At 30.3% G+C, this 19,311-nt stretch overlaps 1 protein-coding gene across 1 annotated transcript in view; it reads left to right on the forward strand.

Moving 5' to 3' along the window:
- LOC107163172 (A disintegrin and metalloproteinase with thrombospondin motifs adt-2-like) overlaps positions 1-19,311 on the forward strand; it is a 67,983-nt gene that overhangs the window by 41,813 nt on the left and 6,859 nt on the right. Inside the window, exons 11-16 of the mRNA XM_015510447.2 lie at positions 1,011-1,206; positions 6,818-6,913; positions 8,578-8,698; positions 8,799-8,902; positions 9,216-9,339; positions 12,771-12,946. Coding sequence (XP_015365933.2) covers positions 1,011-1,206; positions 6,818-6,913; positions 8,578-8,698; positions 8,799-8,902; positions 9,216-9,339; positions 12,771-12,946 — 817 coding nt within the window. The remainder of the gene's footprint in view (positions 1-1,010; positions 1,207-6,817; positions 6,914-8,577; positions 8,699-8,798; positions 8,903-9,215; positions 9,340-12,770; positions 12,947-19,311) is intronic.

Consider the following 19,311-nt stretch of genomic DNA (forward strand, 5'->3'; position numbering starts at 1 on the left):
AATGAACTCACAAAAAAATAATAATTGATAAGATATTTTATCAACTTATTGATGTTCATCATTAATAAGACCTTTATATAAGAAATATTTTTACCTTTATTTTAAATAAATGAAGCCTTTAAATTATTTCATTTAAAATTATTCACTTTAAAATTTAATTAGCTCTTTCAGAGTTTTAAAATAAGCCATAAACTGTAAATAAAATCTTTTTGGTATCAAACAGCTAGTTGATATTATGTCAAAGCGAATTTAGATGATAGATAGCTGTCCGTTTAGTACCAACTTAAAAAAAAGCAATCAATATTATATTTCTTTCGTATATAAAATTAAATTATTTACCAACGAATTAATTATTTCAAACTCATATACAACGCACACGAACACTTTTTTATATGTTAATAGTTTACTTTAAATTTTTACTATCTAGGTTTAACCAAACTATATTATTTACCATATTTGTATATGTAATATGATAGATATATGTTATTATGCAATTGTAATTCTTATTACAAGTAATACAAGTAATTTGTAATTATATTATTCAATTTACTATAGTCGTCAATTAATCACAGTGAATGTGTATACCTAAGTACCTACGAATAAAGGGAAAAAACTATAACTTAAACAATCTTATACTAAAATAACCGAAAATATTCATAAAACCCGTGTTCGATAACAATGTTAATATTCTTGTAATTTGGTACACGATAAAATGTGACCTACTTAATCATTATTATTATTATTATTATTATTATTATTATTATTATGGCTACACAATAATAATGTTATAACTTTGGTCGATTTTAATTTCGTTAGCTCGCAACATAAAATAATTGTTAGTGATTTTCTGAACGACTTCTCATTTATCTGAGACATACTAAAATACACAATATTTATATACAACTATGGTGTGCAGCAGACTTGCTGGGGTGAACCATATAGATTATTATTATTATTATACGCTGGACCAACGTAATACAATTTTCTGTTGACATTTTTTTTTGCTTCAGCAATCTTGAATGTCTCTTCAAGCAGTCCAGTAGCCGGCATTCAACCATGGTCCAAAAGTTAGATCACAATAAATTCGCCGACAAGCCTGGCCAAGCGTGGGACGCGAAAAAACAATGCGAACTGCTGTTATTAGACAACGAAGCCCGAGTAATGAGCACCGAAACAAATTTGGACTCGTCGCGCCAGGAACCAGAAGTAAGTTTGTCATCACAACAATGGCTATAATGAAATAACACATCGTTTAACAAACACGCCGAGTATAACATGTTTATAGCCTCTGACTCACCCCCTCCACCATTTTCTTGCTTTCTTTAGTGAAAACAAAAATAGTGATACCTACGTCGTAAAAAAATATAAGATTTTCGATACACCTACAGTATTTCCGATGTACATACCTATCTGTCATGTACAATGTATAGTATAATAAGACATATAAATCGTTTTTGTTTCTCATCGACTTGTAAAATTATCACGAATTTTCAATTTTTACTAAATATCTACATATCTAACGAGTTATTTTACATAGGGCTTTGAGTTGATTCGGTGTAGTCGAAAAGGCACCAATGGTAGTGGCAATGCGTGCATCAAGGGAAACTTTAATATGGCTTCTCCCCAATAATTATAACATGGCAAAACATTTTTTTTAATATTCATATGTTTAATATGTATTAAATCTTGGGTCATTTGTGTGGCATCAAGAGCGTTACCATTCAGTTATCGTGTTGAGGTCGGGAACATAAAATATTATTGTATTTTTGTGATCGATTTCACGTCATGGTTGCGATGAAAATCAAACAATAACAATAATTAAATTAATGTTATAAATATTAATTTCAAGTAAATTTTCTTAGATTGCCCCTAGAAACCAATGATGTTAATAATAATAGAAATATATTACTATAGCAATCTCATTTTGCTTTTTAACTTCTAAGCGCAACGATGATTTAGAATTTTATTAATAACTTATTACTTCTTATGTCGACTGAAATCAGTAGCCACAAGACACATATACCGATACATAAACCGATGTATTTGCATGATATGTGAATACTCTCTCATTTTTTTCAATTATTTTTATGTTTAAATCTACTTTTGTCAACTATGTTTACTATATATTATATAATTGTAGAAATGTTTTCTCGACCTTTGTGTACGTATACGTATAAATTAATACATATACGTTCTAAGCTACATTCAGAATTAGCGTTCACGACGGACGATGTGGTCGTAAAATGAATGAGAAGGTCGATCGACAATCTCTATTCTAATATATTATAGTTGGTTGATAAAAGTTGAGGGGTGGAGAATCACAGCGATAATGGTTATTAATATAGAGTCCATCAAACTTGTCTCCCAATAAATTGTATTCGTGCACCGCTACTTTAAGACACACAGGGGGATAAACGCCGCAGATCTAAAACTAGCTGAAATAGCTCCTCACAGCTCCTCCAATTAATCAATTTCACAAATCACTATATAATAAACTACTGTGGTTTGATTTTTGAATCCGTTATACTTAATCGCTTTCAAAACATTATAGATCTGTTTTCAAGACGTTTAGCTTAAAAGTGTATGCATTATTTCTATTCATTTAAATATTTTCATTAACTTACAATACTGCAATAATTACTATTCATCTGTTCACATAAATGAGCAAAAAATGTTATATTGTGTTTGATCGATACTCCCCCCCCCCTTTAAAGCAGGGTTTGAGATTAAGTTTAAAAGGGAGCACCTCGTACCGAATAATTTGAAAAAATATGTCTACAGGGCTAAGAATTTTTTTTATTTTTTTAGTAAGTTATTTTGGATCTACTCAGAGACAAATAATAAAAAAATCACCATATTTTTAGCGGTCCAAATATTTCCTCTCCAGACGCAGTCTACCTATTGCCAACCCTATTTCCTTAATGAGTTAGTTGTGTATAAAATTAATTAATTTAACACCTATCGCACACATAATCAACGAGAATATTGTAGTATCGTGTGTATAATTTATTATTCGATAAAGCACGATTGAGCATGGAATATTTTATGCAACATAGTCACATTTACAGATCCGATATTTTGGTAACTTATAATTTTCATATATTATTAACATATACTATGAAACCAAACATAAACGATACGCAAGCTGAGATCAGCTTCATTGATAATGTTATCGATTAATAAATTTGTTTCTGAATAATTCCTAAACAATAAATATTAGTTTTATCCATAATATATTGATCGTTACAGATACAACGGTTTAAACATTTAGCATCTGAAGAAAAAAATAAGATAGTTAAAATAATTAACAATTCCAAAATTATTATAGAAATAATTAGCTGCGGCTTACGAATTGCGTCCCGTATAAAAAGGTATAATAATTGAATCTAGGGCTATATTTTTAGAACGTCTGAATTGTGTCCTTATAATCTGTGACATCAAAAATATTCAAAGGCAAAATGTTTGGTTATTATTATGAATTGTTTTAGAATTTTAGTGTTTTTGATTAAATAAAAACTATTACGTTACAGCGTTGATAATTTTCTCGTGAGTTAATTTCTGTAAACAAATACAATTAGTGTCGTAGACTTTCAGTGCAGTTTTAATTGTCCCTAGTTTGCATGTATAAAACAATATAACATTCACTTAAACAAACTTTCAACCTCAACAATCAATAAAGAAATATGTTTAAAACAAATAACATCAGATTTTCCTTAGTAACAAATAAGTAGATTAAAAAAAAAAATGTTTTTTCAAATTTTTACTTTTACTAGTTTACTAAAGTAATTTAGCTTAAAAAAACCTAATAAGTTAAAAAGTATCATTTCATTTATTAATATGTATGATGTATATAAATAATATAACAATAATTTTATCAGAGACTTTTAATTCATGTCATATTTTTAATTATTTAAATAAATATTTTTGTAAATTATAATTCAAAATTTAAAATGGCAATTTTGATGAATTTTTTCACGCTCAATTGTGAAGGTTTTATTTTGTATTTCCAAATCTCTTGATATTGCCTACAAATTGTGTCGTAAATACCCCTTTATTAACCTAACCCCTTATTTATGCTAAATCGTGTATTAGCCATATTATTGTAGCAATATGGCATATTGACATAATATAATGTTAGTAATATGATAACCATTGACCACGTAACTCAATGTTTGGCATATTAATGCATATTTTATCATCGTCATATGATTTTTTTTATGACTTTGTTTGTATTAAATCGCTGATAACTCGTTTCTTTTACAGAAAATAAAATATATAGTGTTGACTGTTGTTTAATGTTTACCTATGATAACGCCATCGCAACATAAAAGATATTACGTATGCATTTTTACCCTATCCAGGCATCACACCAAACCATAAACGCGTAAAAGGTTTGTTTACATTTGTTTTTCCTATATCCAACCTAAGCGAGAGAGTTCATATCATCCGGTTTTATATCAAACGAGGTTAAATTTTGATTCACGGTGAAACTACCTGAACTAAGATTTGAACAGGACTAGGTGAGAATTTTCACTGCATATTTTTAAATGTCCACAGTTATTTTTAATAGATAATAGTAAAAAATAAGAATTGCGCTCACATCTTTTCCAGTCTATAATATCAGCGATAAACACTTCGTGGCCCACACTAAACTTAAACTATATATTCCATAGTATAACAAAATAAAAATTCATATTTTTCCAGTTCTATTATCTTTAGCGAGAATTAAAGAGATTCCGACAATAAGCATCAAAATAACATCAAATAATGATTAAATACAGTTTTTAGACATACGGTAATATTTTTTCACAAATATTATACTAATAATTCTAATGATTCAAATAATTTGTTTTTAAAAGTATAGAATTATTTGTTTTGAATTTATGAATATCATCGTGTATTATATCATGTCATATTTAATTTTAAAAAACATATGCAGCTTGCCAATAATTTAAAAAATAATATTTGATCCTTTCCAAAGTTCTTGTGGGGACCTATGTGGGATCGATATTTGATGATATTTTTCTTATTTATATAAAAACTAAAAATATTAAATCAATAAAATGAAAACATAACTTAATACCATCATCACAAATGTTGGGTTAAATGTTAAGTGTTGATAAATAATAAATAACATGCTATACACCAGCGATCATAAATTAATATTTTTGGAATGCTAGTTTAAAAATTTAGGAAGGCATTGAGACCCGTAATTGTATATTAATATTTTTGTTTAAATAATAAAATGGCAAAATCAATTATTACGATTAAAACTAATAAAAATAAATGCTCAATGAATTCTTCATCAAATAAAAATAAATTTCTTGTCTGCGGGCCACACAAAGTTAATTCATTGACCCCTATAGTCATTAAACACCGCCATCGCATAACTATGTCATTATTCGTTTAATCCAGAGCCCGAGCACGAAAATTACGAATCGAATACTACGGTGTATTTTGATCCAAGTATAAAATACTATGTTCTATTCATCTTACCGAAAAACGAATATATGTTATGATAGTTACGGGGTTTGTCGTATGTTCATCTCGGCTGTAGCACCTATTTATAGCTGCATTTTGTATTTCCATTCTGATTGGGATCATATTACGCGAACAAACTGTTGGCAGAATAGTACAATAATTGACATAATGTTTATTGAGTACCTTTTCGTGAAAACCGTTTCTTCCGTTGCTTGGCTCGATGGGGACAATACACTTTCCAGGCGTATAAACCTATATAATATCCGTAGACTATCGTGTTTTCCCGTTTAACTTACGCAGGAGGTTGTTCTATAAAAAGCTCGATTGTATTGTTGAACGACGTCTGTAACTTTTGTTAACGAGCAATTTTTTTCTTCGTCATTATTACTCCATAGTATTACTTTGATTGTGTTTTTTCTGCGGTTATTATGTTTTACGATTTACCTGCAAAGATTCAGTCGGAGGTATACTTTTTACTTACCTATATTCGCACGAGCGTTTGTAAGTACTTTTTTTGATGTTTTTCGACGTTATTTAAAGTAGATATTATCTGCTTAAACGCGTTGTTTGAACTTTATGAAATTTAATTTAGGTTTTCTACTTCATTTAATGGAGTTTGTTTTTTTTTTTTAATTTCAATTTTCTAAAATACAATATCTTTTTAAAACGTCGGTAAAAAACATTAAACATTACGGTTGTATATTATAATAGAAATTACACATATTATGTACTAGAATTTAAAGCTTTAGAAATTAAGAGTAAAAAAGAAAGTAGGTATACACAAAATTATACTGTATATACTTTTTGGCAATATCCCGACCATTTTCCACTCCGTGGGTCATCCAAACTTTAAACTTTAATAAATAGGTATTGTACTACATTATTGGTAGTCCAATAGCCTGCAATAATAACAATTGTGCATCGGGTATGTTATGAAAAACGGTCTGCTCCTGAATAGAAAATTAGTTGTGACCTTTATAGTAAAAAATAATAAACGTAACGACAAAAGCTTACAAAAACTGATGAAAAAATATTCGGTAAAACAGTACTACAATAGTGGTCAAATCAAATCACTATATGGACATATTATATATTTTATAATATTATAACTACCAATTTTTTTAAAATTATGTTTATTTTAATCATTGTGTTTTCCAATGACATTTTGGTCTTGTCAAATCGAATATATTTTGACTGGAAAAACACGAATACAAATACAAATATAATATATAACTTGTACATTGTATATTTAACAATATCTAGATAGGTGTAGGTATGCATATTCATCTCAATTGACAATAATTTTATGCTGTGGTTAATTTTATATTTTATATAGGATATATGTGAAAATTTACAATGTGAAACACCAAACCAACCTGGATATTATTTTGCCGGGCCAGCATTAGAAGGAACCACGTGTGGGCCCAGCTCGGTAATTATACGCATTATTATATTTTTATTTATATAATAATATTATACATATTTATGCATGGCATGTGGTAATATGTAATTTTGAAAATTTATATCCCCCTCCCCCCCCCCCCGCTCTCCCCCTATCTCGTTCTGTTTTCCAGACGCTATCAAACTGTGTTGATAATTATTATAGATCGAACATCCGCTGTTTCACAAGTTAAAACAAAAAAAGGTTGCGTCGCTCGAAAACTCGTCGGATACGATTATTACTTACGGTGACGTGTTTAGTGAGGAGACCTTGGATTTTATTTTATGTTTTTGTTATATTTACAATAATACGATTTTCAGATTAGCGTTATATTATATTATTAAATTGAAAACAAATATTTATTGATGTTAAAAAATAAAATTTCCGTAAAAAGTTGATTTAAAAAAAATTAATTGCTTGGTTGAGCTTCAAATACGCTACATACTGCAGATGTTAAGTCCTGATAGTAAGAAATAAGAGTAAGCAGATAAATTTGTAAACAATTCATACAGTTTTAAATTATTATTATTATTTTGTTTCTAATTAATTCTAAACAAATATATTTAAAACAAATTACAAAGCGCTACCGTATTCAAAGTTAATATAAATTATTTCGAAAATGTAAATAAAATTTATAAGATAATTATTATTTTGTCATTGTATAAAATGTATACCCATATTATAATAAATGTATGAATAAACTCCTAAATTTAGAATTGTTATACCTGAAATACACTGCTAGAAAAAAATAATAAACAACTATTGCTGAATATAATATACCAAGTATTAAATTCTACATAGTATTATATTAACTTTTTTATTATATTTTTTTGTCAGCTATACCAAAAATATTAACATTTTTATTTTTTTAGAAAGTGAATAATAATTTTTTACTCGGGTTATTAGGAACATTTTTTTTGTTTTGACATAATATCTAACAGAGTGCTATTAAAATTTATGCCATGTTGCTACAAACAATTTGAAAGTGCTTAGTTTTGCTTGTATTTCCTAGTTTGAGTCCACAAAATCGGTAATCAGTGACAAAAACTAACTAGGTGGTGTTTGCAATCATGGAAAATATGCTCAATATTGCACATATATCATAATATAAGAGAAACATATTTTGTTTTGAAAAAGAACCCATCTTTTCATAATTTAGAGTTTGAGAGAATTCACGCATTTTGAAATTGATTTTTTGATTATTCATTATTTGAAATCTAATTTAGCCCTGGACTATGATAATTATACCTAATAATACTTTACTTTTTTAAAAGAATAACTTCATAAAATATTTTATGAAATGAGAAGCGAAATAAGATTAGGTTGGTACGATTAGAGAATACACCTTAATTTTTATATGTATGGGTTTAAATTGATCTCGTAAAATATAGATACAGCGTGGTTTGTAATAGTAACATCGTATTGATATTTTTTTCTCCAAATGATGTAGCTAATCCCTATATTTTATAATGCGCGGAGTGTGACCAAAGAAGAAAATATAGGTTGTTATACATATAATGATATATATAGCTTAGCTTAATTCGATCAACCTATTTGACACGAACACTTTTTTTTTAATCCACTCTAAATTGAAAAAGCTTTTTACGGGTTACCCGGGATTGAACCTATTGTTGTCGATTTTTTTTCAAACGCAGTGGTGTGAGGCGGGAAAATGCGTTAAAGGCAAACCGAAAAAACCCAAAAAGATCATAAAAGGTGGATGGAGTCAGTGGAAGGTGCACGAATGTACGTCGGGGTGTATACATAAGTCAAAAGGTATGTGGGTTATTTTTTTGTTTATTTATTTTTTCACTCTTTTATTCATCGCTACATAACAACAATGTACCACCCCGACCGTGTATCACGTTTGTTATAGGTTTCAGGTCCAGGACGAGAATGTGCAACAATCCGAAACCGATAAACACGAACGAGGGATGCGAGGGACCCAGACATGAAGCCGTTCTCTGCAAAGACGACAAGGTGTATTATATAAATTATTGTTATGAATTTTGTTAAAATCTAGTCCATACTAGCGATTCTCGACATTTGTCCTCGTCGAATATTTAATTACTTATGAAGATCACCTAAACACGTGATTTAAACCACTTATTTTTGAAGTTAAGTTACGTATGACCAGGTGCCTATAATATAAACAAAACGTTTCTAGTGGTCGTGATAAAATTTAATCTAATTTTGGTGTCATCACTTTGAACATATTGAGAACCACTGGTATCATAAAAACTTTACTAGTACATATCGTGTTTATAAACAATAACTGTCTTGTGTCTCTTAGACGTGCCAGAAATCTAAAAAAATAACGGCTGCGGAATACGCGACGAACAAGTGCAAGGAATTGGCCTCCATACTGCCATCGTTAGACAAAGAGTATTCGGGTCTGCAGGCGCCTCATGAAGACGGTTAGTGCAATCTACGTTAATGAAACCCGAATTTATGTATATTATGTATTTGCGTAGTACATGCGTGCTAATTTAAATTAAAACATGAATGATATCCAAATGAACGAATTAACGAATTCATTCCGAGTAATGAACACTAAAAAAAAGTTTATTATTTCAATTTCATTCAAAATAATTCATGACAATAAGCAGTAATAAATAATAATAGCATAGGTGTAGTTACAGAAGTTCCTAGACCTAAGGTACTAGGATTTATACAGGTTATACCTTACCTTAGATATATAAAATACAATTTATATTATCCTATACTTTTTTTTTACTCAATGTCAAGTTAATTTCTAAAATCCAATACATTGATCGCTATTTAGAATAATGATCAATTTTTCAATAAGTTAGAATGAAAATTGATTATTTATTATTTGTTTATTATATTGATGTGTTCGAAACAAATGTATGATTATTTCTTAAAATCTTACTATACTAAAACACATTTTAAAAGTGCTCGCGTGTTAGCTAATATTCTGAACAATTACAGATTTTTGTGTTCGATCGGATGAGTAAAATTTGTAACACGCACGCACGCTTAACTTACTGGTTCCATTTAAAATTTTCTCTGTGTAAACATTGTAATGTTTTAATGTTTTTCTTATGATCTTATGACGATGTAATGATTATAATATTTATAACCATCGTGTGTCGCCGTGGCATGTGCAGTGCATTTAGTTTCAATCAAACATAATAATAATAATAATAATAATAATGTTCGTTGGTGGCTGTGTCCAGGAGCGGATAGGCCTATAGGTAAATCAGGATTTTCCCAGTGCCCCCCCCCCAGTCTCAATACTGTATTTTATGTTTTAAATGTTATTAATTAAACAATAATATAATATCAAACTATATACATATTATAAAATAGTTTATTTTATTGGTTTATAATAAATTATAAAAAATAATGAAAAAATACTTTTACGTTTACGTTAATTATACGTGACATTTTAGTATTGTATATATAATTATAAATAGTAGCTTATAATCATTGCAGTTGATATAGCGAAGGTCGGATTGCGGACTAGGACTCCGGCTAGTTTGGGCCCCAGACTTCATGTTCATATTTTAAAATTAAATAAGTTTACCATTTATTTAGTAACTGTATTTTAACATACAACATGTCTTAAAATTTTAAAGGGTTTCTTATTGATTTAAGATTTATAAAATAAATTTATATTATTTCTAAGAAAAATCAGTCGCTAGCTAATAATATATTATTATCTTGTCGGCTTTGGCTTATAATATATTATATTTATGGATTTTTATTTTTCTCGTAATGCTCTGAGGGTCTAATAGGTTTTTTCTATCCTAATGATATAATTAATAAAGTGCTGCACATAGTGAAATATTAAAAAAAAAATTAATATATTAATTTCTACCTAATAAAAAATATTGACAGAATTGCAGCACACTATTAAATTTTTTTACATCCTCAAAGAGTGTACACGGAATTACAAAATTTGATTAGCGATGGCACTGCGAGCTAAGCGTGTAAAAAATTTTTAGGGCCCTTCCATTCGGGGCCCCCCTTGAATTAATTTCCCGGTAATATAAAATAGCCCTATCCGCCCCTGGCTGTGTCCGTCATATCATCAAAACGATTAAACTGCATTAACGCAATCATCAGATATTATAATCAAGGCTTATCATAAATAATAACTAGTTGAGCGGATAATGTTAAGTTAAAAAGTAACTAACTAAATAATATAATGAGCACATTTTTAACTAACTAACTATTCTTAAGACTTTCACAATAGTTACAACAATCGAAAAATAACTTTCAAATCTAAACTTAACATTTTTTTACATTATTCAAATAAATTACATAACCTTGATCATAATCTTATCGTAAATTAAGAAGACGCTAAACCCGCTTGCGCTGTCTCTGTCTTACAATAATTAAATTTTCAAACTTGAATAACTTTTTTTGTATTCGTGATGTAGAAAAAAGTAAAAACAACATTGTACATTAAATGTTCTATAATATTCTAATATCATTTTTTAGTTATGGCTATAACTTTCTTGGTTATTTTCCACGTAAAATAGTTTATGCTAAGGTTTGCATTTTGTAAACCAGGTGTAGAATCCTTTAAGGAAATTTACTATTTTATTTTTCAGGCACGCCAAAAAACATTAGTGTGTAGACCATGCACTAATCTCACCATTATACCATATTAATAATTTAAAATTAATAATCGATACGATTTATTTATTTTTGACCTGTTTAATATTATAATTATCGTCGTCCGGCATAAGCCCGTACTCCTACAACAACTACACCATTACCCAAAACGGCCAAAACCGGTATAAATAATTATTATCAAATTTGTGATGGAAAAAAAATACTAAACCTTTTCCATGGTCATAATTATTTAATATGTTAAACGCGAGTACAAAACTCATTAAGTTCACGAATCAATCTCCTCTCGTCAAACTGTCTATTCCAGTAATCGTTGAAATCAGCCGCTGATGAGCTGTCCCGTTAAGTATCAAACTTATATTATGCAAAAATTAAGTACATAATTAATATGAGGCAATTAGGAAAAATCTAATTTTTAGAATTTTAAACAAAACAATATTTTATTTCCTTAAAATATTAATGCAGTTCAACCATATACTTTGTTTGCTTAACAAAAAAATCAATTATTTTCCGGTCTGGTATGGTCGTAATCCAAGGATTTTCTGTTTCCTGCCAAATCGACATCGTGTTTTTCGTAAGCGTGTGAAATTGTATCTACTTATCGTGGTAATTCAGTTTAATGTACATAGAACAAGATTCGTCGGACATTTATTTTAAGTGAACAAGTAATACGATAAACACAATATTACTATGATACGTATCTGTTTTTATTCTTTATTAAAAAATAATATTCAAAAACCCAAACGCTTGACAAGTCCTAATATTTTTATTTTTTATTCTGCACATAGGATTTTTCAAGAAAAAAATCTGATGAATATTCGCTACTGTGTTCATTTTATTCACACAGAATGTGTAAAGAAACGTTTATTACTATTCGAGGCTTGCTTTCAAAGTTATCTTAAAATATTATAAAATACATAGGTACAAGTATTATTATATTATTATCGGCGCGTTATAAATGCCATCACAATTATTATCGCCATCATTATTTGTATTATTATTATTATTACAACTACAAAAATCTGGAAATCATTGTAAACTATCATCCGCAAAGCACAAGTTAAATTTCAAAATATATTATTATTATTGTATTATCGTAGCAATATCATTATCAGTTTGAATCCATTCTCTATACGGTCGTCTCCGTTTCTTGCGATATTGCATTTTTATTTAATAATATATTCTATCCACATAATGTTATATTTCACGCATTATTTATTTATTTATTTTTACACTATTGCAGCCCGCCCGTGGATGGGATGTTCGGTGTTCTGTCGGCGCAAAGATACCGGGTCGTTCTACACTCCCAGGTTGGATGTGTCAAACTTACCGGTCGATCCGTACTTCCCTGACGGAACTTGGTGTCACTCTGCGGACAACGATAACTATTACTGTCTGAATCATGTCTGCACGTCCGAGGTAAGATAACCATTGTTTGTCTTATTTTATCTTTGCACATTATAAATGTCTATAAATGTTGGCGGACCACGCAGAGTAGTTGCTCTTCGCAGTCGACCACATACAGTACTTCCAATAATAATATGACACTAGTGTAGAGACAAAAAGTCAATGTGATCCTTTATAAGACTGCAAATTTCAAAACTACTGTCACAAAATCACAAATGTCCTATCATAAACCACCTCCTTCCACCTTTTGTTAGGGATCTCAATCGGGGTGGTACCGAATTGGTTCCCGTTTGAAAAATATATTTTATTAAATTGTTGAATTTTTCAATCTAGTTACCTATAAGAGCTTAACAAATAAGATAATATATTAACACACTCCAAGTCCTCAAAGAATCTAATGGTATAACTTTTTACTGATAATGGTCCAGTACCTATTTTTTGAGTTTTAAGTCTATTAATTTCGAATAAATCAATATAGGTAAGAAATATCGTGACCAAATACCAAAATTATTATATCTAATCTGTCGACAAATCATAATAATTATTATTATATTATATGTAAACCAGTGACAATCGCATGGCGACCGATTATACAAGGTGATTTTTTTATCATGAACCACTCATTATTTCAAAAAGTATCAATGTTTTTGAAAATATTTTTTTATAAAGTTTCGTGTTGTTAAAAAAACAACGTTTTTATTAAAAAATTATGTTTTTTAATATTTTTTATCCTTACAATTTTTTAAGTTTTTTACTTTTTTGAATGACAACCTAGAGTTTTAATTTCTTATTCCAAAGCAGAATATTTTTCTAAGTATTTTGATACGTAAAAATCGAATTTTGGACGAGTAGTTTATGAGTTATAAGTATTTAAAGTTTAGATTGATAGAGTGGAGTGGTACGGGGTTACCCCGCAAAATGTTTTTCCACTAGACCACTTCTGTAAACTTTAAATACTTATAACTCATAAACTACTCGTCCAAAATTCGATTTTTACGTATTAAAATACTTAAAAAAATATTCTGCTTTGGAATATGAAATTAAAACTCTAGGTTGTCATTCAAAAAAATAAAAAACTTAAAAAAATATAAGGATAGAAATATTAAAAAACATAATTTTATAATAAAAACGTTGTTTTTTTATCAACACGAAACTTTGTAAAAAAATATTTTCAAAAACATTGATACTTTTTGAAATAATGAGTGGTTTATGATAAAATAATCACCCTGTATAAACAAAATTCTAATTTCTACTATCATTGTATCATATAGTATATTATGATCTGACAACCATTTATAAACAAAAAACAAAGGCCTTTCAGTTTTTCTCGAATTTTCGGTATACCAAATTTGGAGGAGGGTTATTATCATTCATAAATGCAATACTAGGGAAAATAATTGGAACTTGAAAGCGTTAGCTGACTATAGGCCTATTATCCATTTTCTTTTCCAATATATCTCACTGGTTTACCATCCTCTTTATTTACCAAAATATATTGTTATTACACATTACTATCTATTTTTTATTATCTACTTTTTACTCTTTTCCAAATGAATTTATATATTCATACTATATATAATATGTTTCATTTGTAATTGCATTATTAAAATACTGAAGCCATGCAATAAAAAATGTCAGTCGAATCGATTCCCGATTAAGTATAATAGGTGACTATTATAGTTATTATACAATATAGTATACTCGACTCTAGCATCAGTTTTTTTCTACAATTAGTAAAAGAATAATAAAATTACAAAAGGTAGAGACTAGAGGAACCATAAAATTTTTGTTGACGCGAGTGGACTTCAAGGCCAGTCGACTTAGCGATGACGATCATTTTATATCTCAACAGGTGATTAATATCACGACAAAAGGAAAGATTTTTTCAGAGTAGTTATTATGTTAGTGGTAGTAGGAAAAATGGATTAACCATAAATTTATATATATATATATAAGGATAAAATAAAAGGTCATGGCTACGGCAACGTCTGTATAGGTAATACTGCTGCAGCTGCAGACTCGACAATAATATATCTAGGGATTTGGATGTTTGGTGAATGATATATGATAATGAATACAGTCGTGACGGTGGCGTCGACGTATATACTTGTGTCATAGTGATTTTCTTTAGTGTTTACACACAGTATATCATTAAAGAGACAATAATATACGATGATAACAGATAAACAGACATTTTTCCTTTCTTTTTTGCTCTCCGATCCATATAATTGCTACAGTGTTTATTTTTATTTTAAATTTACAATTATTACACGTGCGATGTATTTTGCATACTCAGATATTTTGAAAATATCAAAATACTATTTTATTATAATATATTTAAAAAGTTTGAAACATATTTCAATATGAGTTAAATATTTAATGAGTTTCCTAACTTTTCAAACGCGCCGTCGTGTTATTGATTGTATCCGAATTCAAAATTATAAAATGATGTTAAATGGGAATTTTCTCAAACTTGATTTCTCATAGGAAAAATAACTTTTCGCGTTTCCACGTTACCGTTGCCATATACCTCAAATAATATTACGCGAAGGAACATGGCGAGTGTATTATATTATCCATTACCCGTATTTAGGTATTTTTACCTAAACTACCCAAATACATTTTCAATTATTGGTGATTTATATATTAAAATAAAAATATGCACATAAATCTTAAAATACAATATCCGATTGACAAAGAATCATAAGATAATTTTCTGATATTAAAAATAAATTTTTAGAAACATACTATAGAAATCCGTATCAATGTTATAATAGATCTTTGGCCTACTAATTATTATAATCGTATAATATTATAGGGCACATCCGGTGTTTTAATTATTTGAACCTTATTATCAGTCAGAATCGATTAGTTTTTCGAATAATTTAATTATTATTTATTTTTTTTTTTTTTTTTTTTTTTATTAGGAAAGAGCCCTCGGCAGCATAGGCCATTGGGCTTACAAAATATGAATAGCTTAAATTAAATATTTACAGTAAGAAACGTACAAGGGAGAACTTAATTCTAGATTTTGGATTGAAGGTTTGCTGTTGTGATGAATTGGATGATGTCTGTTATGGCCTTGGGATGATTTTGAAGTATTTCGGAGAGTGATTCGGAAAGGTTGAGGCTTGATCGGATGTTGTGGTATGTGCGGCATTCGGTGAGTAAGTGTTTAATGGTAATTTGGACGCCGCATGATGCGCATGTTGGAGGATCTTCTTTAGCCATTAAAAAACTGTGCGAAATTTGAGAGTGGCCGATTCTCAGTCTCGTTATGATGACTTCGAATTTTCTGGGTGTTTCGATGGGAAATGTCCAATTGTCTGTGTTGTGTTTTATTTGATTAAGTTTGGTGGAATAAGATAACCATTGCTGGTGCCATCTTAGATGACATTTGTTAGTTATCAGTGCTTGTATGTCCCTGTATGCGATGATATTGATGGGAGACGATAGTGTAGAGGTTATTGCAGTTTTAGCGGCAAGGTCGGCGCGCTCGTTTTCAATGATGTTGGAGTGACCGGGGATCCAGCAAAGTTTGATTTTGAAGTTATTGTTTTTCTGTAGAGTATATATTTTGTTTTGAATATGAAGACCGATATCTGTTGGGTTATTGGTATTGTTAATATTGTTGATGGCGCTGAGGGAGTCAGTGAATATGATGGTGTCTTGGAGCTGGTGAACGGTTATTAAATCGAGGGCTTTGATTATTGCGAATGATTCAGCTGTGAAGACGGAGCAGGCACTGGGGAGTTTGTACATGGATTCCATGTTATTCCAAATAACTGCAGCCCCGACCCCGGTAGGGCTTTTGGATGCATCCGTGTATATTTTTTCGCTTTTTATGTTTTGTATTATGTGGAAATATTCTTGTTTATATATTGAAGGAGGGGTGTCTTTTTTTTTAAAAATGGAGAGATCAGTGTTTGCTACGTTGGGATTTGTCCATTGCGGAGTTAAGGGGGGAGAAATTGTTAATACATCTGAGATGACTAGATTGTTCTCCTGGAGTAGTGTTGTTAAAGTTTTAAATTTTGGATTGAAGTCGAGCGAAGGAAGAGTGTTAGCTAGCTTTAATTCGTGATTTAATGTTATTTTGAGTCTTCTTATATCAAGAGGAGGAGTACCTGATAGGTTGTAGATGCTCGGTATTGGACTAGAGCGATAGGCTCCAATTGACATACGAAGTCCGGAGTTGTGAATTGTATCTAGTTTTTTTGTAATCGATTTATTAGCCGTTGTCCAAATGAATGATCCGTAGTCAAGTTTAGATAGTATTAGGGATTTGTAGATAGACAACAATACGTGAGTTTTAGAACCCCATGAAGTATGGGATAACATTTTTATAATATTGAGACGTGGAGAGATGGCTGATTTCAAAAAATTGATGTGATGGGTCCAAGAGCATCTTTTGTCGAAAATGATACCGAGTATTTTGATTGTATTACTATTTATTAATTGATGGTCGCCCAATTTTATCTTAATTGGATTTGGAGCGCGTTTGCGTGTAAATACGATGCATTGTGATTTTTCGGGAGAAAAGGTGAAGCCAGATGTTTGAGTCCATTTTTGTAGGTTGTTGATGGCTTTTTGAAGATGGCATTGGACAGTGGCTAGGGATTTGCTCCGGCAGTAAATATTGAAATCATCCGCGTAGAGGGTAGATTTGACAGGGAAGGATATGTTTTGAGTGATGTTGTTGATGGCTATCAGAAAAAGAGTGACTGAAATTGTTGATCCTTGGGGGATTCCGTTGGCTTGGTCGAATACTTTGGAAAGTGACTGGTTGATTCTTACTTGGAAAGTTCTTGTTTTTAGGAAGTTTCTGATGAAATTGAACATTTGATTTTGGCTAAGTACTTTAGAGAGACTAGTCAAAATGTGGGGTTTCCATGTTGTATCGTAGGCTTTCCTTAAATCTAAGCTAATCATACCTAAGTATTGATTTTCGGCGTATGTGTTTTGTATTTCTGTATGTATTTTTGAAAGACAGTTGTTTGTACCTTTATTTTTCCAAAATCCGCATTGTTCAGGAGTGAAGTAGTAGGACTGTTCTAGGAACCATATTAGACGTTGATTTACGATTTTCTCTAAGAGTTTGCATAACGTATTTAAGAGAGAGATTGGACGGTATCCTTCAGGTGTGAATTTATTTTTTCCTGGTTTACTTATGGGGATCACAATGCTGTTTCTCCAACTTTGTGGGAAAACGTTGTGGTTCCAGATGTAGTTGTAGATTTTTAGGAGTATTTGGAGTGTATTAATGTTGAAGTTTTGGATAAAAATATAAGGGATATTGTCGGGACCTGTACTTTTGCTAGTGCATCTTTTAAGCGAATTCAGTATTTCTTCCATAGTTATTGGCGTGTTTAGGTCGGACTGATGTGTGTTTAGAGGTGATAATGACGATGGTTTGGGAGGGGGTTTGTTTGCATTCTCACGTAGGAAGTCGCGACTGTACATTTCATTACTGGAGTTTTTTTTGAAGTATTCACCGAGGAGGTGGGCGACTGAAGATGGATCGGTGTTTAGGGATGAGTTGGTGGTGAGGTAAATATGTTTGTGATTTTTCCGTCCCTGTAATGATCGAATTTTGTTCCACATTATGTGGGGGTCGACTTGGGCACCGATGTTGGCAGTGAAGTTTCGCCATGATATAATTTTATTGCTTTTGACTAAGAATCTTGTTTTGGCTCTGAGTTCTTTTAATTTTATATGATCTTTCGAAGATCTGGTTTTGATGAATGTTTTAAGTGCTTTATTTTTAAGGGCTATATATTTTTTAATTTCATTGTTCCACCAGGGGACTTGTGGGTTTTTGGAGGTATGATTAGTGTAGCCAATTGTTTGTTCTGCTGCCTCTATGATGTTCTCTGTGAATTTGTTGACTGTTTTATCGATATTTATATCTTCACCAGAAAGTTTTATAGACTTGATTTTCATTTCGAGAAGGTTTGAGAAAAGGACCCAGTCAGGGTTTTTGAGGTTCCATTTTGTTGTAGGATGGCTCGTTTGATTTGAGTTAGAAATAAATTGAATAGAGATAGGTAGGTGGTCACTATTGTATATTTCATTAAGTACTTGCCAGTGGAGTCTTTGAGCTATGGTGGGGGTGGATAACGATAAGTCGATAGCTGAGAGGGTTCTATTAGAGGGATTTATTCTGGTTTGCTCGTTGTTATTGAGGATTACAATGTTATCTTGTTCTAATAATTTTTCTATGATTTTACCTCTTGTGTCGGTTTTGTATGACCCCCATATATGACTATGGCTGTTGAAGTCCCCTACGATGATAAAAGGTCTTGGTAGCTGTTTAATAATATTTTCTAAGTCTGAGAGAGAGAAGTTACATTGATTTGGGATGTAGATATTACAGA

The sequence above is a fragment of the Diuraphis noxia genome, unplaced genomic scaffold (assembly GCF_037042655.1).
Source record: "Diuraphis noxia isolate RWA-SAM2 unplaced genomic scaffold, SU_Dnox_SAM2 contig0003, whole genome shotgun sequence".
Classification (NCBI taxonomy): Eukaryota; Metazoa; Arthropoda; class Insecta; order Hemiptera; family Aphididae; genus Diuraphis; species Diuraphis noxia.